At 41.5% G+C, this 27,032-nt stretch overlaps 2 protein-coding genes across 2 annotated transcripts in view; one reads left to right on the top strand and one right to left on the bottom strand.

Annotated features, from left to right (window-relative positions):
• Nucleotides 1–3,973: 3,973 nt before the first annotated feature.
• LOC108551330 (uncharacterized) overlaps nt 3,974–27,032 on the top strand; it is a 49,179-nt gene continuing 26,120 nt past the window's right edge. The window contains exon 1 of the mRNA XM_017905468.1: nt 3,974–4,122. Coding sequence (XP_017760957.1) covers nt 3,990–4,122 — 133 coding nt within the window. The 5' untranslated portion in view covers nt 3,974–3,989. The remainder of the gene's footprint in view (nt 4,123–27,032) is intronic.
• On the bottom strand, nt 11,984–18,089 carry LOC108551331 (golgin subfamily A member 6-like protein 22). Its single transcript, XM_017905469.1, has 9 exons — nt 17,911–18,089; nt 16,689–16,815; nt 16,467–16,614; nt 16,093–16,368; nt 15,837–16,005; nt 15,114–15,644; nt 14,705–14,890; nt 14,488–14,622; nt 11,984–12,129 (listed from the first exon to the last, which is right to left on the bottom strand). Exons 1-9 carry the CDS (start codon nt 18,005–18,007, stop codon nt 12,083–12,085), a joined length of 1,716 nt encoding a protein of 571 aa, XP_017760958.1. The 5' UTR covers nt 18,008–18,089; the 3' UTR covers nt 11,984–12,082.

Raw genomic sequence — 27,032 nt, 5'->3', positions numbered from 1 at the left:
CACTCGCTCCTATTCCCATCTCTGACGTCCTCCAAGTCAGCAGAGTTTGAGGACATTAGCGACACTTGCTGACATAGAATTTCCATATATACGTGTGCAGAAGATACACTTAAGCTAGTTACAGAAGTATTCGAACAATCGTTACCTTTAGAAGAATTATTGATGGACCTAACCCAAATTCTGACTGACAGATGGGTCGTATTAATTAACCCAGATGAACCTGGATTTTTCATTCCAATATCTAACACACTTCGTTTTCAGTTTGATTCCTGTTTTCCGAGGAATCATAAATGATGACAATTTGATCTTCTAGATAAGGTCACGTTTATCTGACAGATTGAGCTCTCTGATACATGTAGATCTCACCTCCTCTATGTTTGACAGCTGTTAGCAAGGTCTAGGCCAGCTGGTCACCCTGGCCAGACAGGGGGGTGAATAGTGTATAAACGGAGATTGAACTGATTTGGAAGATTGAGAATTAGAGTCGAGATATTGGGACTATCTAACTGGTGACCATAATTGACTTCAGAGAGAAACGTGGCTATTTATACACTTATCTATCTTCGTTATATAACTTCAATTGTTATAATCTGTTCTATATACAGTTACACATTACGAGTCAGTAGTTTTAGTGTCAAGAGACACAGACACAATGGAATATTGGAGAAACGTAAGCAGAGACTGCAATATCCTGGGAACCAGTGAGACACAGGAATACACGAAGCCACGTATTACCATACTGCGAATAAAAGTGTGAATAGAATTTCTTCTCTTTCTCTTTTAAAATTATTGTACCTGTATGAACGAAAATTAAATGTTCTAAATCAGACTTACCAACTCGGGTTGACAGCCGCATGGTTCCATTAAGCCAGGATTATCCGCGTAAAGGTCTGAAGTAAGGGAGACTCGACTAAGTGCGACATTTTATTTTATCGACACAAGTGCACGTGAGTAACCTGAAATTAAATGGGAGCGATCTAGAACTCTATTAAAATTCTACCTTAAGTAGATAGGTGCTAGAGACTTACCCATAGTGAAAGAAAAAATGGCGACGTTGAAAGTGACTACCATCAGGATCTCATGTACCAAATATGTCATCGATAGGCAGCCGTGGTTGTGCTGAAAAGAAAAAGAGGGTAAATCGACATCAATCGACTAATAAAGCCTCGTTTTATAGCCGCGTAAGACAACGTTTAACGCCCTGGGATTCGACTATAAAGATGAGCTTTACGGCTAAACCGGACGGTCTAGCATCGAGGCCAATAAATTTTATCGGTTTCTCGCGTTTCTTGCGACGGCCACCTCGGAACTTATCGATGAACCGAGCGTTCCTCCGGCCTCCAACTTCTTTATGTGTTTTTCCAACGATGCGCCGCTTGGGCGAGCGGAAAATTCGCGGGAAATATTCGGGAAAGTTCGCGAAACAGACTACCCCGTCGGGCATTCTGCTTTTTGCTGGAACTACGACGGATTTCCAAAACTGGGAATCTTTGCGCGAACTTTCATGCAAATTACTCTCGGCAGAACTTCCTGAGATTTCGTCCCGTGGCCTGTTAATTTTAATTTCGATCCGGGACACTTCCAAGTATCCCCCGTTTGTCTTCTATGAAATTCAACGACCCCACGAATGACCGAGCAGAAGTGTAGTCCTCTCGATGCTAACAGTGACTATAGACACTCGATATATGACTGTGGCTATGGATTAGCTGATGACTATAATCATCCAACGATTCATCTTTGTTGCACACTAATGGTGATTATAGTTGCCCAACATATGACACTCGCAATGTACTAATGGTGACTATCGGTGACTATAGCTATCAGTGATTAGAGGTGACTATCAGTGACTATACTATCGATGACTATAATTACTCAACGTCTGACACTCACACCACACTCCCAGTAATTGTAGTCTCTCGTTAAAATTCGTGACTGACTCATGATTTTCCCTGATAAATTACCAAAGGGCGAGAGCTTTGTAAAAGAGTTTAGAACAACCCAGATTTTTCCCATGGAAACGGGGGAGTCGGTAACAAGCTACCGGGAATTAATTCGACGAGTTCTACCTGTACGTGGAGGAGCGTGGATACCGGATACGTGACCGGGGAGTCAGAAAGTCGGGGGAAACGAGCGTCTGCGGGATAACGTCCGAGGTATCTGGACTTCGTCAGATCGACGACGTCGTCGACGCTTTCAGCCGATGCCGGAAATCGAGAGGACGTGCCTCGATATCCGTTCCTTATCGATTCCATCCTTTCTTTCCACTGACTTCCTCTCTCTCGCTCGTCTAATTCCACGAAACACACTTTCCCCGAAGCTTGACCTCCTTCGGTTACTAGCTCTTTTCCACATTGGAAAATTCGTTGGATGGGAAAAAACTTCGCGGAAAATGAAGGAAAACGCTTGGAAATGTTGGATTCCAAAGGGAAATTCGAAGAAAAATCTGAAATTACTTTTTTCACCATATGTTGGATTCGAACCCTAGTCGTTTTGGTGGAAAACCTGGACGATAATCACTGATCTACAAAAACATATTTGATAGACTTTTTCGTCACGGTTATATTAACCTCTTTCACTATAACGATCAGTCTACTTTAGCATAACATTTTCATACTAAACTACAGGAAAATTACGCGCGAATTATGCGAATAAAATTATGCTAAACACGTCTTAACACGAGTAAAATAAGGATTCTAAAAGCCTAAGTACTTAATCAATATTTCTTCGATACACATGTAACTCTAGTTATAATTAAAATTATTTTCCCAAAGAAATATTCCTCAAACTGAGATTTTATATGACATCTAGACTTCTCCAATTTCCTCGTGCATTTTCTTGAAACTCCAGACGTTTCTTCGTTCTCAGTGACCATCGGTTCAGCGGAATCCCACAAACGTCAAATTCACTCGAGGATAAATCATTCCAGATCTATTTCACCGTCAATCAAACGTACGAATCGTTGGTCTTATTCGTCCCTCCGGTAATGCCATGTACGAACCTTACAAAATGGTTAAATCAATTCGAGATTCGACTGAAAGACGTTTGACGGAAAAAGGAGTGTCGCGAACGAATGATAAATTTCACGCGTTCTCCACCGAAACTACGAAGACGAATGCGTTGTTTGCTCGCCAGACAGCTTTTACCGTTTCACGTAAACAACCGTTTCCAATCTTATAGTTTGAATGACTGCGTGGCGCGCAAACAACGTTAAATTGTTAAAAACAGTGGCATACATATCCCGTTCTCTCGCGTTCAAAAACTCGTTCAACCGAGTCGATAACAAAGCTATTCTCGACAAACTGATGCCATAAAAGATGAATAATGATTAGACAATTTTCTTCGAGATGAAAGACACTATTTCTACTGCTCTGTATATATAATAATAAAAAGAAATTCGACAGTTCTAAATGTTAAAATACTAAAAATATTAAGAGTCAAGAAAATGGCAAGAAAATTATTATTTTACCTATGAAATACGTCTTTTCAACGAACGATACTAATTTACTCAAAAATTGAGGGCACTATGTCTACAATTTTCCGATTCTCTTCATCTTCCATTACAATTTTAGCTACTATCGATGCTTTCACAACGAAGAATGTTAATTTACTTTAAAAAATGAAGAAACTATTGAAACGGTACTACTGCTACATTTTTCTGCTTCTTTTCCATTACGATTTTAATTATTACCAATATTTTCTCAACGAATATCGATTTGCTTAAAAACCACAGGACGCCAGCTCATTTACAATTTCCCGGTTCTTTTCTGCTACATTTTTCTGCTTCTTTTCCATTACGATTTTAATTATTACCAATATTTTCTCAACGAAGAATATCGATTTGCTTAAAAACCACAGGACGCCAGCTCATTTACAATTTCCCGGTTCTTCCCGTCTCTCGTCGCGATTTCAAATACCGCCAACGTTTTCACAACGGAGCATATTAATCGACTGTTTCAGATACGCACTGGCCGGTGTTCGTCTGCGTTCTTATGGCGACGACGGTGCTTTCCTGTCGGCAAAGCGAGTTCCAATGCGCCAACGGCCGCTGCATCAGTCTGAACAACGTCTGCAACGTCGTCGACGACTGCGGCGATGGCAGCGACGAGCCAAGGCAGTGTTCACGTGAGTAACAAAGCTTCCTTGTTCCGCGTGATCCAACGAAGCCAATAGAAACGAGTTCCGACCTCGTTCGACTTCACTCGCGAAGTCTCTTCCGGTGGATCGAGTCAAACGCAGCCGGAAGCGACCAGGGGCGACTGCAAATCGAGTTAGACGAGGATCGAACTTGCTACGCCCGCGGACATCGACAGTTTCGTTCACAGAACTTTGGATAACTGTTGCGTGCTTCGATTATAGGATTATCTTCCAAATGCACCCTGACGAAAGAAAAGAAAGCAATGAAGAATTAAAATAGGAAGTGTCATAAGACAAAGTATTCTATGATTAGTTCAGTGAACTTACGTCTCAGCTAGGTCCATGGGAATCGATTCAGGGTTTAAAAATCCTCAGGAACTCGAAGTCTGGTAGAAAATTAAGTAAGGGAAGATTAACTGCTCGGAATTTAGATTTGCATCCACTTTAACCAACTCCCCGGTTAGTATTTCCAGCGGAATTAAGTTGGAACTCGGGAGAATAGGGAACTGCTGAAAATCCAAGGCACCAAAGCCCTCTGGGAGTACTTTATAATAGGTGCAGCACACACGAAGGCGAAACCGATGTGGAATAGCATTTGCTTTCGAACGGAGCAAACAATCGGCCAAGCCTCACCCGATCTCACTTGATTCCCGTTATAAAGACAGCCAGTCCAGGTGGACCTCCTCCAGTTAGCGACCTTCTGCCTCTTCCATCGTATCGAAACAATAATTAGTCGGAGATCCGTCCCTTTTCACGATGGAGAACGGTCCCCAGGCCAGATACAATCGCGACTCTTTCGACCTCTTCCATGCCACGAACATTTCGGTCGACTCATTGTCACCGACGGCTGAATGCAGTAACTGATCCCCTCATTGTTCCTGCGGGGCCACGATCGAACCCCGTTTGAAAGCAGGAGAACTCGAAACGCGACCGTTCTCTCTATCTCTATCGTGATTGCAGCGAACTCCAAAGAGTTTCTGCTTCGTTAGACCCCTTTTTCTCCGTCCTCCTCTGTCCCTTATTTTTCTCTCGTATTTGTTTATCCCTGACCCCGCGGTCCTCCCTCGTTTCGTTGCGTTCAACCGTAATCGAGTTTTGTGCCGCGCGAACGTTGCTCTTCGAGTAGAATACGATGAATTTTCACCTTTGTCCCTATCTTTTTCTCCTTTTTCCCTTTCTTCCCGTTTTTAACTTCTTTTTTCCTCGGGTCAAGGATCCTGGAGGTAGACAGCGTTTCGATGCAACGAAGGATGAGTTCTGCTTTCCTTTTTTCTTCTTTTTATTCTTGGGTCAAGGATCCTAGGAACAGACAATATTTCGATGAGAGGAAAGGCGAGTTTTCCTTTCATTTCCTATTTATTTATTTGATTTCGAAATCTGATGCCTCTTTCTATATTTGTTTACCACCCAAAGGACAAAAAGCTCGAGGAAAATCGATGTTTAAATTTCAAAATGTTGTCATTTCTCTAATTTTCTAAATTTCGCTGTTTTCAGTGATTCATGCTTCCACAATTTTCATTAATTTCGTTAAAGAAAAATTACGAATATTCTCTAACTATAAATAAATCTGAGTGCAAAGTCTGCATGCCAATATGTATCATGGTTTCCTCAGAAAAAATTCCCAAAGAGCTGATTTTTATAGCTCGGATTACAACTAAACGCACTTAACAAAACTCAAAAATAAAGAATTTCTTGGAATTATTTAACACTCTATAAATAAATTACACGAAAAACTAGCAGATATTGAAATATGTATGAAGCAGACATGCCTTAACCTAAGCAGGCTCAATCGATTCCAATCAGGCGTCTGAAAATACATCTTCCAAACAGGAAGTGCGTCCTATCGAAGGCGACATCCGTCACGTGATGCTCCTCACGGAGAGATTAATCGAGCTGCATGAGCTGTCCACGTGATGGCTAACGCGACATCGTTCCGCCATTTGCCGTAAATAATTCGAAGCTGGTGGCTCGGGTTCCACGCGATTTAACCCCTCGCAGAGCAGGACCAAACCCCTCGTGATGCGACGGTAATACTAATGGAACCGTCACGACATCCTGTGTCTCGTTCGATGCTCAAATCGTGCGTGGAATATTTTTATACGCCTCGCTTCCGCCACATTTTGTTCCATATTTTTTCTTCTAAAATCGGTGGCACATCCAAGCGTTCGAACTCGAGGTCAAAGAGGTCTGACAGGGTCGTGTTCAGTGGACATTTGGGCTACAGGATCAAAGGTGCGAAAGAAGAGTGTTTCGATCGAGTACTTTGCACGAGGTGAAATTTCCTGCTTATGAGAGCCAGGCTGTTTGATTTATAAGGAAGATAGTATTTATGTTAAACGAAGGCAGAGGGTTTGGTAGCACGATAGAGTGCGAACTGAAGATACTTGGGCTAGAATATCAGAGATAGGGAAGTGTGTTTGGACCTACCGTTTGGAAAGTGATAGGGTATTGGAAGACAGAAGCAACCGAGTACTTAGTAAATTAATTTTGAGAAATTTCAATAAAGTTTGAGAAGAGTGTTTAAACTCATAGGGTATTAGAAGAAAAAAACAATTGAGTGCTTAAGAAATCAATTTTAAAATATTTCAATAAAATTTAGGAAGAGTGTTTAGACTTATAGTGTGGAAAGAAATAGGGTATTAGAAGAAAAAAGCTGAATGCTTAGTAAATTAATTTTGACAAATTTCAATAAAGTTGGGGAAGAGTTTAGACTCTTAAGGTATTAGAAGAAAGAAGAAACGAGTGCTTGGGAAATTAATTTTAAGAAATTTCAATAAAATTTGGGAAGAGTGTTTAGACCTACGGTTTGGAAAGAGATAAGGTATTAGAAGAAAGAAGCAATCGAGTACTTAGTAAATTAATTTTGAGAAATTTCAATAAAGTTTGAGAAGAGTGTTTAGACTCATAGGGTATTAGAAGAAAGAAACAATTGAGTGCTTAGGAAATGAATTTTAAAATATTTCAATAAAATTTAGGAAGAGTGTTTAGACTTATAGTCTGGAAAGAGATAGGGTATTAGAAGAAAAAAGTTGAATGCTTAGTAAATTAATTTTGACAAATTTCAATAAAGTTGGGGAAGAGTGTTTAGACCTACGGTTTGGAAAGAGATAAGGTATTAGAAGAAAAAAGCAACTAAGTGCTTAGGAAATTAATTTTGATAAATTTCAGTATAGTCAACCTTGTGTCGGATGTAATCTACTGTTGCGTCTAATTACAATTTTACTTATTTACCTCGAAATAAAAATACAAAATCGTAGAGGGGAAAGGAAGATCGTAACCTATTCGAGGAAATCCTAAATCCTGAAAGATTCTGAAATATCCTGAGTTTTTCCTCCATTTTTACCTCCAAATTAAAATACAAAATCGTAAGGAGGGGAGGAAAAATCGTAACCTATTTGAGGAAATCTTTGAGCAGCATAAAAATCTAGGAGATAAATTTTGAAAAATATGCAGGACGGTAACGATCGTCTCCATTTTACGAGATGCAAGACGGACTCGTTGGGAACGCTGAAGACAGGGGATGTTTCCCTTACTCAGATGGCCTGTTATCGACAGACCGTGACAAAATGGTGGTAGCTGAACCGGCAAAAACGACCTTCGTTCACCACTATCCTCTAATTTCCCTGATTCATCTCTCGTAAAACGTCCCACAGACCTCTGGAATTCGTGGTGTCTCACCTGGATCACCCGAAAGGAAGCTCGTAAACGTAAAAACACGGGAAGGGTGAAGATAGGGGCGAAAACTCGTTTGGAAATGGAAAGAATTTCGGTAATTTCCGCGGTGAACACGAACGAACTGAAACGATTCGTTTAACAAAGCGAATAGCGTTCGATGGACGGTATCGTTCCCTGGAAATTGCGACTGGCAACTTTTATTCGCCGCTTCAAAGGGAACCAACCGGAAGTTTCGCTGGCTGAGGCAGCGAGGAAAGGGGACGACGCGTCAGGAAAAATATTTGCCTGTTTGTTCGACCCTGCTCTGCCCGAGGGAAACAGACGGAAAAATTAATGACACGACTTTCCCACCGTCCCATCGATCCTTTTGTAACGGAAACTTTCGAAACTGTGGAAGGGAAAACTGGATGGAAAGCGATCGCGGGCCGAGTTACGCGAAAACTTCCTCCCCTTTCGCCAGATATGGAAGAAACAATGGAATATGAATGGAAAGCAACGAGATTACCTGATAACCTACTTCCAAGTCTGTGCAATGGGGCATCTTACGTAAGGAATTGGGAATGTTCTCGGATATTTTCTGAGAGGAATTTTATGAAGATTATAAAGCCGGACGAGGTAATCCTGTTTAAGCAGATAGTCGATATCTCGAGCACGAAAGGTATTTTCGAACGTACGATTAGGGGGATATTTGCGATTCTTCCTGGTAAATTATTTATTCGAATCGATTCGGCAAACAAACACGCGATAGGAGCTTGGAAATTAGGTACCAGGAACTTCGAGTAATTTATTACTTGTTTATTCTACTCTGGCTGGCTCATTAGGGGTGGTCACGTTCAAATGTGACCATCGCGTGCAATTTTTCGATTATATCCCTCGCAATATTTTTATTTATACTGCCCGAGTCCACGAAGGGTTAATTTCCGATTAAACTTTGGATCTCTAGACGAAACTACACGAAAAATTGATCGATTTGCTAGAATTTTACATCACGGTCACGAATTTTATAACATGTGGACTACATTAGACTTTGAGAGTTAATAGTACAATCAAAATTAATGAAAGAAGTTTATACAAACTGTACTAATGTCTTCACTATTTACCACTCTCAAATACTTTTTGTTCCTTTTTCTAATAATTTGTTTGGTCCACTATTCATCTACCTTCATCTTGTAATATTCTCCTGTCTTTGAATTTCTTTGCTACATTATACATGGTTAAATGACTATGGTTTTCGCTCCATGTTATTCCAAATGGACTATATTAAGGACCCACTGTTACTCGCCTATACTATATACTTATTCGTAATAAATAACAATATTTAATTCGACCTCGATATTAAATCTTCCACTCATAAGGCACTAGACAGTCGAGCAAATTTATTCCCAAAAAATTCCTTTTTAACCGTACATGAGAAATGCGTTTCCATTTAAAGAGTACCCTAACGAAAGAGTTAAATACCCTGACATTCGTTTCGCTCAGCTTGCCCTAATGCACATGATACTAAACGCCGTCTATCGATCTACCCAGCTTCGCTATTACCGCAAAACCGCTTGGCAACATAAAGCAACCGCGTTTCCTCTTATTGTCTCCACGTGGCCGCGTAACACCGGCGACCGCGGAAAACACTATGCGATTATAAACGCGACTCTCGCTGGCTTAATATCCGTGAGCGGTGAGATTAAACGAAGTAGAGGGAAATTCAGAGTTCTTGAGGTCGTTGGCTAAAGGAACGAGATATTCTCGAGTAGATCTACGCGAAACACAAACGTTCGAGACGTTCGTTCCTGGGACCTATTCGTTCTTCCGCAGCTACGAGTTTCAATTTGCTGTAAAAGACAGAGCGATAAAACCTGGGACGTTAACTGCTGGCAATTCGCCGTGGGGGAACAGGTTTTTAACGAGAGATCTACGAGGTTCGGAGAAGTGAGAGATGTTGGATGGACGGAGACGTTGATGGAAGGTAATTTGGTTGTCTGTGGATTCTATAGGGTGCCCATCTTTGTTGGAAGACAGTGGTTGCTTGGATCAATGAACATTGATTCTCGTATGGAGTAAACCTGGTGTCCTGTGATTGGCTAATTACTGACTATCAGAGGTGCGTCTACTGTGTCTTTCACGATATCTTACTCCTAGGAAATGTAACTCGTGGTCTCAGAATATATGCTAACGTGATTAGATAAGGTTTAAATCCCCTATAACTTTCATTGCAGTATAATATCCAGGAGGTTCAATGATTATTCCTCAATCTCATCGTCAGCTAGCAACGTTCCATTATATTGTGAAATTATGAATGTTTGGACGAAATTTTAGACAAATCCCATACTCCCTACTGTGACTTTTATAGTAGAGTGTATTCTTGAAAATCTTCTGCATCTTCTAAGAGACTGTAACCGTGTTCTCAGCCATATCATTTAAGAGAGCTTCGACTTTCCATTAAGTTTCACTGCGATGTAATGTCCAAGTTGAGCCATTTCTACGAAGAAAACTCCATGAAGTTCGTAACCATAAAAGTGCAGACTAAATTGTAAACAGCTCCCTTAACACATCTCGTGATTCCTCTCCAAAAGCTCACGACGATCATCCTATAGTGCCATCTTCTGAGAGAAAACAAGCTCCACGAGCTTCTACTGCGCTTTTCACAAGGTGTACAGAAAATCGTCCAAGTCCACCAAAAGAGTGTAACCTGTAATTTCAGTTATAATCTGATTTAAACGTGCTTCATTGCAACATGCTATCCACAGAGCTTACTCTCTCCCAATCATTAATCAAACATTGTCCATTAGAAAAATTTCATTAAGTTTGTAATAAGAAAAGAGTGGACAAAGTTATGAACGATTTCCTTCACACGTTTCGCGATTTCTCCCTAACGAAAAGCCCTCGGCAGCAACCTTTTCGGAAAGAACAAACTCCACCAGACCGATAACAATTAACCTAACCGCATGTAACGCGAAATATAAATTGCGGAGCGGGTTCCAAGCTCGCTAGCTTTTCCTACTGTGCCGATAAGCCAGTCGACGAACGAGAATAATATATCAGAGTCGCGAAAACACATGAAGCAGCCCAACCGCGCAATTATTTCGCAATAAACACTCCGATTGATCAACGTCTCCATGCTGTCCCAACGTAAATACATCGCCGGTGCATTGTCTCGCGAAACGATCATTATAATGAGGCTAATAAGATCGCGACGGGAGTTCGACCTACTAAATCATTGTTATCACGAAGGAATTCGTCGAGAGAACACGGGGTAGATTATAAATTCGTGCGCACGCATCCTAAACCTGCCTCGTAATTTTTTGGTTAATTATGCTTACGCTACTTGAGTTGGAGATAATACGACTTACTGATAAGTGAAAGTAGAGAAATGCATTAACACCAGAACTATGGATCTAACTCTAGGTACACTCAGATATGAACAAAATAAATAGGTAAATTAATTATGTGTGTGTGAATAATTCATGCCGCTTAAATAATTCATAAGTTTAAATATTAGAGTAGTACAAACTAGATTTTAGATAGACTATAAATAAATGTAGCGTTACCCATTATAATTATAGCTAATTTATTTTCTCGTGAGACCTACATTTCACTACTTTCGATCAGCTGTTTTCTGTTCTATATAGATTTTAACGTCCTATCTTTAACGATTAATCATTTTCTGGGCATCGAGGATCAACTAATATATTCATAAGCTACTCCACATTCAAATACCTACACCAGGAAGCATACAGACAGCCTTTTTAACGAACCAATAAACTTCGACTCCAATCAGCATCTCGACTTTCCAACATCCATACTCAATCTATCCCCACCCAATTCTAGCTATTCTATAACCCCACTCTCTACTGTTCTTCGATTTGCAAATGGGTTTAGCTATGTTACAAGTTACACAGTTGGATGATATAAAGTGGAAAATTGATCCTGTGTTAAAATCGTTGGTCACAGTGCAAAGCGAAGGAAGCTCGAGCTGACTCAGTGACTCGTCCTGGATGCCCACTTTTCCACCATAGTCGTAATTCAACGGACAAAGTCGTAAAATGCCGCGACTACCTGATTCGGACGTTATTCCGCTTCCTTTTTATGATGGAGTAGAGGGTAAAAAGCACGAGCCACTGATAAAACAGTGAAGTCGATGGTGCATCCACTGAATTCGATGAAGCTGTAGCGGGTCGGTGGAGTGGGGGTCGTATGTGATCCAAGCTGGAGGACTTCCGGTTCCAACAACTGCGGAAGAGCAGCGTGCCAATGGCGGCTGCGAATTCCAGTCACGTAGTCACGGAAGCGGGCCTCTGATCCGGAAAGAAGAACAGGCTCGGCTCTCTGGAACAGATACAGAGTGTTGGAATGAGTGGTCAGTTAGAGTGATGGAGACGGTGTTCAGGGCAACGTGGAGACGTGTTGGGTTAGGTCGATAACGGTGTACTGCGAAATGGTGTAATAGAACGATAGAATTGAAGCGATAAGTTATAGGGTAACGCAATGATATACTACGATTGCTATAGACGATGGTTGGGGCTGTATGTTTCCTTGGTCGTTATTGCAGTGGAAACAGTACTATCAGACAGGAGTCTATAGATAATTGAGACACTGAAAATGAAGATATCAAAGGGAATTATTTACCAGACACTCGATACTGGAATTATCTTATCACGAATATCGTTGAAGTGGAATGTTTAATTAAATGAGAATTAAAGATTGAAATATTAGGAATACGTACATGGTAAATCCACTTCGCGATCCTTATTACGAGTACTCGAGTGTTCGTGAAATATCCAAAGTCCATATCATTACCATCTTTTAAAACTTCCTGTTACATCCACCTAGGAGTAACCACGGTGTCCAAGCTTATCGAAAAACACGAATTATTTATACTTCAGTTGCAGCCTCCTCTTCTCCGATAATTCGTCTAAAAACAAGATATAGTATCTGGAGGATTGCACAAATGCAGTAAAGCATCCTCTTTAAAGAGACGTCCCTCGACGACTCGCATCCATTTTTCATTAAACAAAGACGTTGGCTGGTGCAATTATGAATTTCCTTAAGCTCTTTCCGTTTCCTCTGTCCTACTTTGTTGTTCTTTTTTCCTCTCTTTTTTAGTATTAAATTTTCCAATGTATTTTTGTCCTAGCCAAAAGTTCGAAAGTAAGCCAGCCATGCATCACCAACGGATACGACCACTTTCATAAACTGCATTCATAACGGGATACCGGAAGTCGGCCACCCGTTGGAGAAAAGTTACGATAGGCAATAACAAACTTTGGTATTCTTCCTGCGACTCCGATGAATTCTCCCCGTGAACCCGGTTAATTTATATCAATTATACCGGTTAAAGCAATTAAGTGCGAGAACGAGGCGAAGGGAAGCCGGGTTTTATTAAGAAGTTGCCGTTCATCCGCTATTCCTTGCACGTTTCCTAGCAGAAGAAGGGAACCACAGGCAAAGAACTTCAGCTCTGTCGATTTTTCCTTGAATTACCGTGTCCGTTTTTGCATTTTCCTGAATCCCAATCCTCCCTACATCATTCTCCTTTGCAATTATTTCGAGACCTCAAGACAGCCGTTAATGGTTCTGAACTGGAAGACATTATATCAGGGAATTTTAACTCGAACCGAAATTCCCTTTTTCCATAGATACCATACTTGAATAGAAGTATAAAATGCCGGACGCTGTTTGCCCGCGTCATTAGTTCACGGAAAGTTCCTCTAAAAGAACCACAAGTGGCCGAGTTTGTAATAGCAATTTGAAATTTCCCTAAAAGCACGCGCGACCTGGCACAAAAGTAATTCTATCGAGTTTAAGATCCTTATAAAAACCTTTTAAAAATGTTGGACATACACGAGCATAGATATTACAATTAACACTCTTAAATTCTCTCACATTTACATCTCCTTGCTGCTTCCTTTGTATATGTAACATTTTAGATTAAAGACTTGTAAAGAGGAGCATTATCCTTCAGCAATTTATGCGTACGTTTAAATTTATGTTATTCTTTTAAAAAAAGGAACCTTCTATTTAAAGCAGAATTATAGGAAAGTCTCCCTAGCTACCGCAGAAAATATCGATGAAACGATCAACCAACGTTTGACTACACGACACCATATGGTGGTTCTTTAAATAATTCACAAACATTCAGACAGAAGATTAAATGTCGGTGGCAATGGTCTTTAAAGAGTGGCACACAAAAGGGCGCTTTAAAGGACCTACTTTCCAGTCGTCGAGCCGAGTGCTCTTCCTTTCTCCCTCTCCAGCCTGGCGTGCGCCTCTCTTCTTGCCCGCCTGCGTCTTTCATGTTTCCTTTTCCTGGTTTCTTAGGGCGGAACCGAGCTACCGGACGCTTTCTACCGACTATCGAGGGTGAAAATTACGACCTGGTGTAATTTCGCTCGAATATTATTCAGGCTAGACGAAAAACGAACGAGAACCTGCCTTATTACCATTCCACATAAGAAATTACCCCATTCGCTCTCGCTTTTCGCGATTTTATTCTACCTAAACGTCGGTTTTACAAGAAATACAGAGCTCTTAAATAGCTATCAGTCCTCTTCGAGAGAACTGAGAATTAAAAGAGATTGTTACGATCGGAACTACGCTTCAGGATGTTACTAAAGTCGAATTCTGCAAGAAGAAAGGAGACGTGAGACTGGAGAAATCGGTTGATGAGAAGTATCATATAATTACGTGGAAAACTGTGTGTCTTGCTGGTCGATGAAGCGTTTACATTGATCTCCTGAGCTGCGTTCTCGTTGGGCGTGGATACATTGGAGCACTCGCAGAAATCTCGAACAGATCCTCCGTAAAGCGATATTTGATCATCTGAGCAGGATACGACCAATAAATAAGTAAAACACGAAATTACGATCAAATCCAAATCCAAGGAAGAGAAGATCAATGGTACCTTTCAAATCGGCCATTGTGTTATCCACACAGAAACTCATGTCACTGTCATCGGAATAATCATAGTGACATGGAGTAAACATACTGGAGGGATTTGGATTGTCCTGATCGATCTTTCTCGCCGAAGACATCTTCCTCATCCTGAATTCAGAAGTCTGGTTCACCAACTGGCGGTCTTTCCGATCAACTAAACCATTATTCGATAAAAAATTTCTCTCCATATGATACCAAAGGCATAGGTACATAGTGTTAGAAGCCAAAAGATTTAGCTGAAGCCTAGTGACAATAGCGTCACCTATTAAATCGTTACACATGCTAAGACTTCTAATTCTTTAAAGGATCTCTAGAAAAATGTACTTAAAATGTACAGCCAATTCTTTTGACTTTCGATGTAGCTTGATTTAGATTACTTTTCTTCGCCTTTTTAAATGGAGACACGCTATAGCGTACTGTCTCAATCTTTGAGATTCTTGGATAAGCAGGCGGATCTACGAAATGAGCCTTTTCCCTCTCTAGTGGAATATTCTTCATTGGTGATGCTACAGGCTTCTCTTTATCACAGATCAATCTCATTCTCTTCACCGGTGGATCATCCACAACCTTCGCAAGATCCACGCAGCGTTGGCCTGTTTGCTTATCTTTCGAAAGGCTGGGTGGCTGGTCCAAGTGCTCCAGTTCCTGGTCCATTCGTTGTTCCACTTCCTCGTCGACCGCATCGATCGGCTCTAAGGCCGTGTTTCCATCCGCCTCGCTGGCTGTGTCCTCGTGCTCCACTTCCTGCTGCTCCTGGTCCAGTGAAGGACTCCTTGAATCGATTGGCTGGTCATAAGGAAGATTCTGGTCTTTTTCGGCTCGAGTTGAAGTATCTTCTGGCGGAGGTAGGGAATTTTCTCCAGCTATGCACATTTCTTCCAACATCAGGGTGTCCACCGATAGTGTGTCTGAATTTGTGATTTTAATATTTCAGGTAAATCTTATTTTCATATAATACCGGAAGCGTAGCTCGAGACATTACATTTAATTTAATTAAAACGAGGATAATTGTGTATGAGAAAAGAAAAAAATTCTAAAGTCCATTTACAAAGCGTATGTCACGAATGAAGGAGAAAAACGAGAAAAACGAGAAAAAGCACCTATGGAATTCTCATAATTTCTTTCCCAGCCATCTAGAAAGCCGATCTTCGGTTTATGCCCGTAAATTGTGCGCATGTGGGAGAAATTAATCTTTGGCGGTGGCATTTCCAGCAGCTTCAACGCTCGATCCCGCTTCTCCTCTTCCTGCCTCTTCAGCCGCGTAGCTAGCTAAGAAGGAGCAGGAAATAGCAGGCTATAAAAACCATACACTAGAGAAAATTGCAAATAGTAGAAAGTTGTGAAAAATCGAGAAACCTCCGTTTCGACCACGTTCAACTCTTGCTTGCGATCCTCGATATTCCTATTTAAATCCTTCAGCTTCTCCTCTTGTTTCATGTAGTTTAAAATCGCACGCGCAAGCTCGATGATCTTCGCGCGCATTCTGAGCCACGTGATCCACTCCTGCTGCCTCGATATCCTCTCCATGTCGTTAACCTTGTATTCCAGTATCATTTCATCCACTCGAATCTTTTCCAATTTTATTTTTGCTTCCTTTCTGTCCCTGGCCAATGGAAATTCTTCGTATTTTGCCTAGACAGCATTGCAATCAGAAAATATAGTTTGCTGAAACGATCTCGTTCGATTTGCTTGGTTAGAATGCCGAAATAAAAATAACGAGTATTACATACGTGATATGATTGCCACAAAGTTTCGTATTCCTTGTAAATATTTTCATAAAGTTCACATTCCTGTTGCTTCATAACTTTGTAGTCGTTGTCCAAATTTAGCTTCACTAATTCGATGTTATTGGAAATTTCATTCAAGCACTTGTTCTCCCTAGTAAACATATTTACAGGTGAATATAAATGACGAGTAACGTGAAATTAATCGTAGTCCTGTGTTTTACGTACTTGTTGAGAACAGCATTCAAAATCTGGATATTTTCCTGTGCATTTTTCGTTCCCTCTTTCAACTGTCTTCTTGTTTGCAACTGCAACTGCACTTTACCTTTAAGTTCCTTTATCTCCTTTTCGAGCACTAGTGAAAATATAGAAGACACCGTAGAATTACACTTGAGAATTTCTCGAACGATACAAATAAATACTGTATTTGACTGAAAATAACCACTACATATGCGTTACTATATGGTCTATCTGCTATAAAGCAAATCATCTCGCATAATTACAATGAGAAATTCCTTTGTTCAGTTGTTGAGCGTTAGTGAAAATATAGAAGAGACCGCAGAATTACACTTGAGAATTTCTCGAACGATACAAATAAATACTGTATTTGACTGAAAATAACCACTACATATGCGTTACTATATGATCTATCTGCTTTAAAACAAATCATCTCGCGCAATTACTATGAGAAATTCCTTTATTTCGTTTTCTAACGCTAGTGAAAATATAGAAGAGACCGTAGAATTACACTTGAGAATTTCTCGAGCGATACAAATAAATATTGTATTTGACTGAAAATAACCACTACATATGCGTTACTATATGATCTATCTGCTATAAAACAAATCATCTCGCGCAATTACAATGATAAATTCCTTTATTCCGCTTTCGAACACTAATTGAAACATAGAAAACACCGTAGAATTACACTTGAGAATTTCTCGAACGACATAAATAAATACTGTATTTCACTGAACTTATCCACTACATATACGTTACTATATGGTCTATCTACTATAAAACAAATCATCTCGCACAATTACTATGAGAAATTCCTTTATTTCGTTTTCTAACGCTAGTGAAAATATAGAAGAGACCGTAGAATTACACTTGAGAATTCCTCGAACGATACAAATAAATACTGTATTTGACTGAAAATAACCACTATATATGCATTCTATCTGCTATAAAACAAATTATCTCACGCAATTACAGTGAAAAATACCACAGAGTATCGATAAAATATGAGATTCGATGTAAAAGTTGCAACTGCATCTTATTTCGAACAGCTACGGTCGACCGTATGCACTCAACAAGTGTCTGTATTATTTCATCGCCCACACAGCCTTCGATTATACCGAACGCTATCAAATATCGCTCATCGACTCGTGAATATAAAGTCTGTTACCAAAATAGACGCGAAGAACAGAAGATAAGAGTATCTACTTACCAGACAACGTGCTCTTGGCTCCCTCGATTTCCACGCGTAGACAAGTTTCCAACATATTCATGAACTGCGGGTCGTCACAGCTGATTTCGTCTTCCATCGTCGCTTTACGGCACTATTTTCGCGAAGAGGCACTCGAATTCAACAATAAACTCGATCAAAGGTCACAAAATCGCACAATATTTCGCTACGCAGCACAATACGAAACGCCTCGATCTGTACCCACGCCATCGAACCTGTCGAATGTTGCTAGTGGGCGCTGATTGGCTGCCGCTTTTCACTGCAATTACGCGGCAAATTTGAAACCACTCGCGCGAACTGAACAGCAGCTGTGACTAACAAACGATGAAAACCATAAACCAAAATCGATAATAACGATAACAGTAGCACAAAATATCGTATTGTGTAGTCCCAATCTACCAAAAAAGCAATGCAACGAAAAATAATAACGAAAGCGACACGACCTGCATAAAGGGTTATGTGCGGTCGAATAAACTTTGAAAACTAGCTCCTCTTATCGTGCCGAGCAATTCGCGGAAACGATAAAATGGCACAGTTCGTGAAAATATTAATGCTGCAGCTGCAAGGAAATTACCGTGGAGAAACTTAAAACAAGGGAGAGGAGAAAATTCACGAGCGCGAGGCGCGTAGCTGTTTCTGGACCGTCGCGTTTCTCTGTTTACAGCGACCCATTCGTTTACATCGTTCCTCACGGCTTGCACGGGTTCCTCTGCGCAAGCATAAAGGCAAATTTAATTCTCCTACAGTGTCGGCGACGCGCGTAAACATTTTACGAGCAACGGGGAACGAGCGGTCGCCAGTGGCAACCGATTAATTTATCGGGCCCGGGGAAATTGATATCGAAAAATATAAGTAAAGGCCTGGATGCCGAGTGCACGGACACAGGGAACTGGCCGGCGGCCAACTGGACAGCCATTTGGGTCAAAGCGACCTGCCATCCCTTTCCGTTACTCCACGGTTCCTCCGTTTCCGTTTTGCTACGGCCACTCTGCGAATTGCTGATGCCTTTTTCCCTCTTTTCTATTTTGACTCTTCTCCTAGCTGTCATGTTAATGTTAAACGTTAATTAAAGAGTTTGCACTCGTTTTTCACCCAGATGGAATTTTCTGGCGAAGACACGGGGACAGTAATTTCCTGGAAAGGGCTCTTTTGTACCAGTGGACATGACGTTGAAATTTTCCCAGCTTCCCGAGAAACTTTGCAAATACGGAGGGGTGAATTGTTAGCAACGGCAGAATTTCGGAATTTTTATTTCGTACGCGTGCTCGAATTCTTTCCTCGAGAATTTACGTTGGGGTGTAATTATGGGCCAGCAGGTGCCTCGAATATTTCGATAAACTTGCGCTATGTTCTAACTTTTAAACGCATTCCTTTGGTCCAGCAGCCGACTTCAAAGCGCAGAACACAAAACACGAGCCACGTTAAGCTCCTCCGTGTGCGCCACTTTAACTCTCCACCCTTCATCCGCGTTTGTCCAACACACACTCGAAAATAAGTTCCGGGTCGAGCTCCGAAATTTTAGTGAACACCTTTTACATGCATTCCACTTCGGGCCACGCAAAGGAACACGTGCACGGGATAATTAACCCCCTATAACACCGGGTGACTCGGAAATTGCACGTCCTTCTGGCCACATTTTCTAACTCCTGTTCAACTGTCCCTCTAATATTCCGTAGCTTCGCGTTAATTACCACTCTACTTCGCTGATTTTCCTCGCGATAACGAAAGATCCAATTGTTTAACGTTCCCCTAACATTCTCGCCTTCGTTTACATTTCCACGACCTCGATAACCAATCTCCAAATATCATAGCTGCCTTTTCCTCGTTGCAACGAGGGAAAAAGTCTGGGCTAGAGATGGCTGCGGAGTGGCCGGAAATGGAGACACGTTTAAGGAAGCCACTTCTTCCGGTGCCATTTATTCCACGTCTTCTGGTCGGTTTCGAACCGGCAAAATCCATAAGTGAAACGGGCCCGACTGGCAGCACGAGAGACCTGAAAGGCAAGAAGGAAGAGGAATTGAAGGTGGTGCTCGTTCTTGCGTGCGTACAAAAGCGACGTTGCGCCATTACGGGACAAAACAGCCAGGCACGGACGCGTTCGTTCGCTTAAATGCAGCTGCACGCGGGTCTGCAGTTTATTTAATAGGAATCGTGAACCCGGGGTCGTGGAACGAGACCATGAGGATCCTTTTTCGCGCGGACTGCGTTGTCTCGCGGGAAAACAAAGCGGTGACTCACGGCTGAGTACTCGAATCTTGGTGTAACCCCTTTCCTCGAACAAAGCTCGGCAACCGGGGAACGATTACTCGGGGAAGTAATATATTTTTGTATTTTTTTTCCTTCCTGCATTTAGTGTGATATTACGTATGGAAATTTAACCAGCTAGTGATTGTGATTGACGAGTATACTCGTCATGGAGAAGTGGCAGGATTTTGTGTCATTACGAATATATCGTTCAGTATTCACAATTTATCACAAATTATTCATATTTCTCATTTGTTTGTTTTAATCTGACCTGGCCTCGAAATATTCTAAACATCCTGAAATTTGGGAATATATTTTATTTTTCACAAAAATTACAATTTAAACAGCTAATTGTCACTACTTTTTACGCATGTCGAGTATACTCGTCATGACACAAAATCCTGCCACTTCTCCATGACGAGTATACTCGTCATGCGTAAAAATTAGTGACCATTAGCTACTTAACACTAGAACTACCGATGTTTAATGGAAACCTAGCTGTCACGTGTACAGATTATAGTAATTTCAGTGGTACGATGAATATGAGTGAATATATTGATTACAGTTCTTTCTTGATATGAGTTGATGCCAATTTTATTCTTAAAGCAGGTGTATCTGTTCGGTGATTGCAAAGAGGAAAATTCTTGGACCAGTCACTTTGACTGGGTTGGTAGTTTTTTATTCTTAAAGCAGGTGTATGTGTTCGGTGATTGCAAAGAGGAAAATTCTGGGACCAGTCACTTTGACTGAGTTGGTAGCTCTAGTGTTAAATCGTAATTTTTGTGAAAAATAAAATATATTCTCAAATTTGAAGATATTTAGAATATTTTGAGGCCAGGCCGGGTCAAAAGGAACAAATAGAAGATATGAATAATTTGAGATGAACTCCTGCGTCCCCGTATGCACCGACTGAAACAGCTTATCAGTTCGCATAACGAATTTATTTATGTACGATGATAACGTTTTCTAGATTTCAGTGTAATAGGGGCAAAAGCAGAAGTCGAAAAGGTGATTTATGATAGGGTTCCTTCAGGGATGTCCGCCAAGGACAAATGCATGACGCTGACCAGGCACTGAGCCCATAGAGAATAGATGTTAACCAAATAAGTAAATATTAATAATAAAATTGTCAATTTTATAAAATGAACTCATCTTTTTGATCCGATATTTTAACAGCGACACTTACTCTATGATTGACGAGTATACTCGTCATGGCTCGATTTTCGCGACACATATGGGTACCTGCTCTCAAAAGGGGGCGTGACAGCTAACTGGTTAAGAAGCAGATTTATAGAAGCAACTCTTCTGGGGGTGGTACTCGGGAATGGTGGATGGAAAAAGTTGGTGGCTTTCGCCGGGGATAATGCGCGTAATTAATTTATTAATCTCTGCCTTTGTTAGTGGTAAATTTACTTCCGACAAGCCCCGGTGTAACATCGCTAACAAAAAGCCTTTTACGAGCGGAACGGCGCAGCAGGGAAAAAAGATAGCAGAGCATTCCCATGGAAATGTATTTAAATTCATACGTGCCAGTTTACCCTGTACCGACCAGCCTGGCGACGAGTTTAGCTTCTCCGTTAAAGCGGAACATTCATCTGTGCGAAACTATCTCTGTTACAAAAAGGGAAACGGGGGAAAAAAGGGGAAAAATATCCGCGAACCGACAAGGTTCGGTTTTCATGCAACGAACAGACGAGGCACGTAAATGTACCCGTGAAACACGAGATAGGACACCATGGGGTTGCACGCGGGTGTGGGGGATAGAATGGGGTGGTAGACGGTGTAGGATACGGATCTTTGTGAGATTTTCGCAATTTGCAACGAGACGTCGACGAGTACTCGGCGCCTTTCAGTCGTCCCGGCCATGGCGAACGTAATGTCTTCAATGAAAACTTGCCCCAAACCCCCCCACGCGGGTTCTCGTCGTTTATCAAGCTCCAACTCTCTATCTCCGATCAGAAGGAGAACAAATACGACCATTCACAGCCCACTTTTCGAATTTTTTTTTTATTTCTGTGTCGAATCACGTGGTTCAAGCTTACCGTTTGTAATTTGAAATAAATTTGTCCCTTTGTTGTATGGAGTTTGTAAATGGAGAACCAATATCGCGATTTTTATTACACCATATTGGAAAGGAATTATCGGTGGGTAGAGACATTGATGAAAAATTGAATAACTTGTGAACTAGGTGTTCATTAGAACCCTGTATACTGGAAATTAATCTGATTTTTTAATTTTAATGCTCATAATTACTAAACCACATTGGACAACGTTAAGAGTATTGCACAAGCTTACAAAAATTAACAATTGAACTACCAGGCAGAATCAAAATAATTTGTTCCGGATATTTTATTTCCACGATTGCTGACAATATGCACCTGCTTCTGTTAAAAATTATTTATTTATTTATTTATACGGGATTAACCTATTAGAAAAATTATAAGAAAATTATTGCAATGAAATTGTGATACCGCAGAATGAGTGGGTCGAGCATGTTATCTAGAGTGCGTGCGAAAGGACCAATGATCGTGCTCTAGGATCGTGTGGACGGGATGGTTATGAATGTATCGGATGAAAGCGAAGAGTGTCTTTAGGAATGCGTTTGAGTGTTTGGGCTACGTGACCCGCTGAGGGTAAGATTGCAAGGGGTGCGTGGGAAAGTGTGATTGGGAAAGAAAGAATAGGTTTGAAAGAGGATAGAATGTATGGTTTTAAATAGGGATGCAAGGGCGTGAGTAGGCAGTATGTAGTATGTCGTAGTATGGTGTAGTATGTTAGAGTTCGTAGCAGAGAGTTGTGAAGAAAGAAGTTGTTAGTTGTAATTGCGTTATTAGCTGTAATGGTGTTGTTAGTTGTATTCGTGTTGTTATTTATAATCGTGTTATTAGTTGTAGTCGTAAAAGTTTAGTTGATAGATATCTATATTCGTAGTCTTTACCGTCGCCGCACATTGTATATTATATTTTATGGTTAATAAATAGTAGTTATATTATTTAACAACCACTCCTATCTCTACAAAATTAATAAGGAAGAAAAATAAAAATTAAAGAAGGTAAATATGCAGTTTATCGGCTTTGCCCTAAACGTGTTCAACGAAAACAACCGATAGGGCCTAGGGATAGGAATGCATAAATGTGTCCCACGTAAACGCATTGCTATGGCCGAGAAACACAAATATAGAAACACTGTTACGGCCTTAGGACCCTCACGTCCTAGGTTAAGTAGTGGACTATTTTATGTCCTTATTGTCAGCGTCGCTATGAACAAAAATCGCGTTTAAGCAGAAATGAGCGCTAATAGTTTTGAATGGCTATCGCGACAGTGGCTGGGCCCCACGGTACGGTGTACTCAAAACCGCTCCGTCCACAAAGGGTAAATCCAGTGTGAACCTTCTCCGAATGCTGCTGGATCGCGAATAAAATTGAACACGTATCTGGATCCGCTTTAGCTAAACGAGTGGAGGAGAACGAAACGTGAATGTGAAGATCTGAACGAGCCACGCACGTGAAACAAACCGGAAAACAAAGCACGAGTCCACGAGACGCGACGATCCCGATTACAATTTCACACGTGTTCGATTCGCCGCGACGCCGGGGCATGAAAGCAGCCGGTATCCTTTTGAAAACGAGCACCCACGGAGTTGCATGCACCCCTCAGCTATCGTCTCTACTTTATTTCCATATTTTCCCGCGCGATCCTTGCGCGCTCGTTCGCGCATTCGTCGCCCCTGGCTGGGATGTTTCAGACGAGAAATGCGAAAAAGGAAGAGAGAGAGAGAGAGAGGAAACGATCCCTGAATTCTCTCTTAGCCGTCGGCTACGAGCTACCCTCTCGGTCTAGCCCCGATAAACGACCAGACGAATTTCTCTTCCACCCTCGCCCCATCCAGAAATGGAATTTGCGTGACGCGTTAAGGCGACGCTTTTCTCCACTTGCACGTGATCCTGACACCGGATGATTAAAAGAGCATAGGCAACTCTTCGTCTTCCTTGGAGGATCCAGTTCTCCTCCACTGTCCTTTTTATCGCTGCGGAATTATTTCTTTGTTACTTTGCTAATCTGCCTTTCTGCAATAGGCTTCCTCCTACCCTCGATTCAATTTTATCACTCCCCTCGACTACACCCTTTGGATCTCGTATTCTATTGCTACGATTTATAACTAATAAGACACGTTTCATGTTCCATCGCATTGATTTAGGATCGTACTGGGAGAGGTGAGATTGAATAACATTGTGATGCTTAATAGAACACAATAAGCGTTATTGATGTACGGTTGACAGGGGATGCGTCACGCACATGATTGAATAGGTATGTATGCTATCTCATGCACAGCATTATTGATAATGATTAATAATTATTATGTATGTAGCATGGTTTGAGAGTGAGTGCCTATTGTGCTGCCGGTTGCTACACTAGTGGTCTTCTTGCTATGATAGGTAGAAGGATGATAGAAAGGGATGAGTTTCGTCTTGGACCTGCTAGAGAACTCGTCAGTATAGCTTCCTTGCAGGCCCTGTCTTAGATGAAGGATACTTAAGTAGAATAGGAACTTGTATTTGTTCCTGTGAGAAACCTTGAATCTCCGTTTTACATCTAGCTGTGAGGGTGTAAACGTTGGTCGCTACAGATTAAATGAATGAATGAAAATTAATAGTTGTAGAAGAGTAGTGTGAAGAAGGTGAGATATATTTTGGAATCGGTTAGAGTATAAGATAGATGATAAATCTAAGTGCATTAATTCTAGAGGCGAGCAGGGGATGAACGGAATCAGAGTTGGAAAGTTTGGTGAATTCATTGCTTTACGAAGCAGTATTTCGTCGCGGTTCTAAACGGGTAATCGCGAGCAGTCGGCGAGCGTGCAACTTGTTTATACGCTGCAGTTGAATCCTCGTTGCCAAGTAGGGCCGGTTTGCAATTGGCGACACGCCAGCCACGCGTAACAGCGCCTAGATATTCCCGATTCCCCTGTACCGATGCCGGTTTCCAGCTTCATTTTCCTAATTTCCCTGTTATTTTAACTGCCCCGGAAGCTCTGCCCCATCCACGAAATTTCCCTTGGTCTCTCTGCTGCATTCCCGTAACTGGCGAATCGTTCTACCCGGTCCAAAGAATGACCGTAGACGAGCTGTCGAACTCGACGTTGCCGAGACGGACAGGGACCAGAAGTTGGACAAATTCGCTGATCTTCCAGTGGTATAACAGAAGGATTGATCGGCGTTGAAAGGTAGGAGATCGAAATATCGAGAGAATGGGTGGTAATTGCCGTGGAAGAATGGAAGCCAAATGATCGCAGACATTCCGCGAAGAATCTCTCTGTCCTGCTCTATCCGCGATCAAACGTCCCACGAATGATTTTCTTTTTCTATTCAACGCGGGAAGCCGCAAAAGCACTCCACTTGATAGGCCACTGATCGCAAGGTATCCCCGTATTGGCTTCCCCGGTGGCGCCCTGGTACATCTCTCTTGCAAATGGATCTTCAGAGAAACTGGATCCAGAGCCGGCGACAAGAAAGGAGACGCCAGATTGGATGTACGACTGGCCCCCGATGATGGGCTCAACAGGCTTCCAGCAGATTCAATCGGCTCCAGCCGTGCTTAGAATTCGATAACCCTCGGACTGCGTGATTGTCCGCTGGAATTTTTAGCAAGCCAATGGACATCGACTTGGACTGACTGCGATGAACAATCCGTGTACAGGATCAGTTCGATTAGAAAATGACTTCCCTTGGAGTGCAATGACGTCTGAGAGACACGATTCGTTTCATGTGCCATTGTAGACTTTGACGGCTGACAGACGTGGTTCTGTTCATGTGCCATTGTAGACTTTGACGTTTCCGAGACGTGATTCGGTTCCATATGCCATTGTAGACTCTGACGTCTCCGAGACGTTAAGAACTGTCTCTGGAGAATAGTCGGGGAGGAAATGATGTTAAAATTGTTTTTTAATTTTTTCTTTTTTACACAGTTCGTGGTTAAAATATCTTTTTGGTCCTTTCGTATTCGATAAGCAGATTTTCTATTATTTCTGTAATTTTCAATAATTTCGTTAGAAAAAAATTGGAAATATTCTTTGGGAAACTGCGTACTAAAACTTATCATGGTTTGCTTGGGAAAGGAACCCAAAGAAATTGATTTTTATTTTTATTTTACCGAGTTATTCAATCTAGAAGTTATCTAGCTACAAGTTACCCTATCTCCAGAATCTGTATAAAATGGAACACAGAATTTTCCATGTCATTTTCCCTGTTTTCCTTCGATAATTATAAGACCCAGAACTGGGATCAAGGATCATAGCAAGCTAATCCTTCAAGTTCCGAAGAGAAGATAAAATTAAAGGAGATTTAGAGTTACACGTGTCCAATGACATAATGTAACAGACCAACACCTATTCTACGATATTCTGGAACGTCAGGACCGAGTTTATCCTTTCGTTCCTTCGTTTGAAAGAATTTTATCAAACATCGGGCGTGATTTCAGTCTGTGAGTCGCTCGACGGCAAGCACGGTGACGAAAAAGGCAGGAGCTAGTCATCATCATCGGACACATCACCCCAGATCCCTTTACATGGCTCGTACCAATCGCACGAGTCCCGGAAACGCATAAAACCCGACCGACTTTCGCGTAGCAGTTTCAGCGGCGAGCATATCCCGCAGAAAATTCTGCAGCGCCAGTAAAAGTATCTCATATCGCAGCAGGCAACCCTTTTTCCCGGCCCCAGGGCTCTTTTATCGCGCCGGAGGACGCGCCTCTCGATCCAACATGGCGAACGGCCTCAAAGCGGGCCGGTGCTCTCGAAACGAGAGGATAAATCGAGATAAAGGAAATAAGGAAATTAGCCGACCACCTTCAATTCGCCCAAT

Source organism: Eufriesea mexicana, unplaced genomic scaffold (genome assembly GCF_001483705.2).
Source record: "Eufriesea mexicana isolate 0111107269 unplaced genomic scaffold, ASM148370v2 scaffold3780, whole genome shotgun sequence".
NCBI classification, from domain to species: Eukaryota; Metazoa; Arthropoda; class Insecta; order Hymenoptera; family Apidae; genus Eufriesea; species Eufriesea mexicana.
This window is presented reverse-complemented; position numbering and strand designations above follow the sequence as displayed.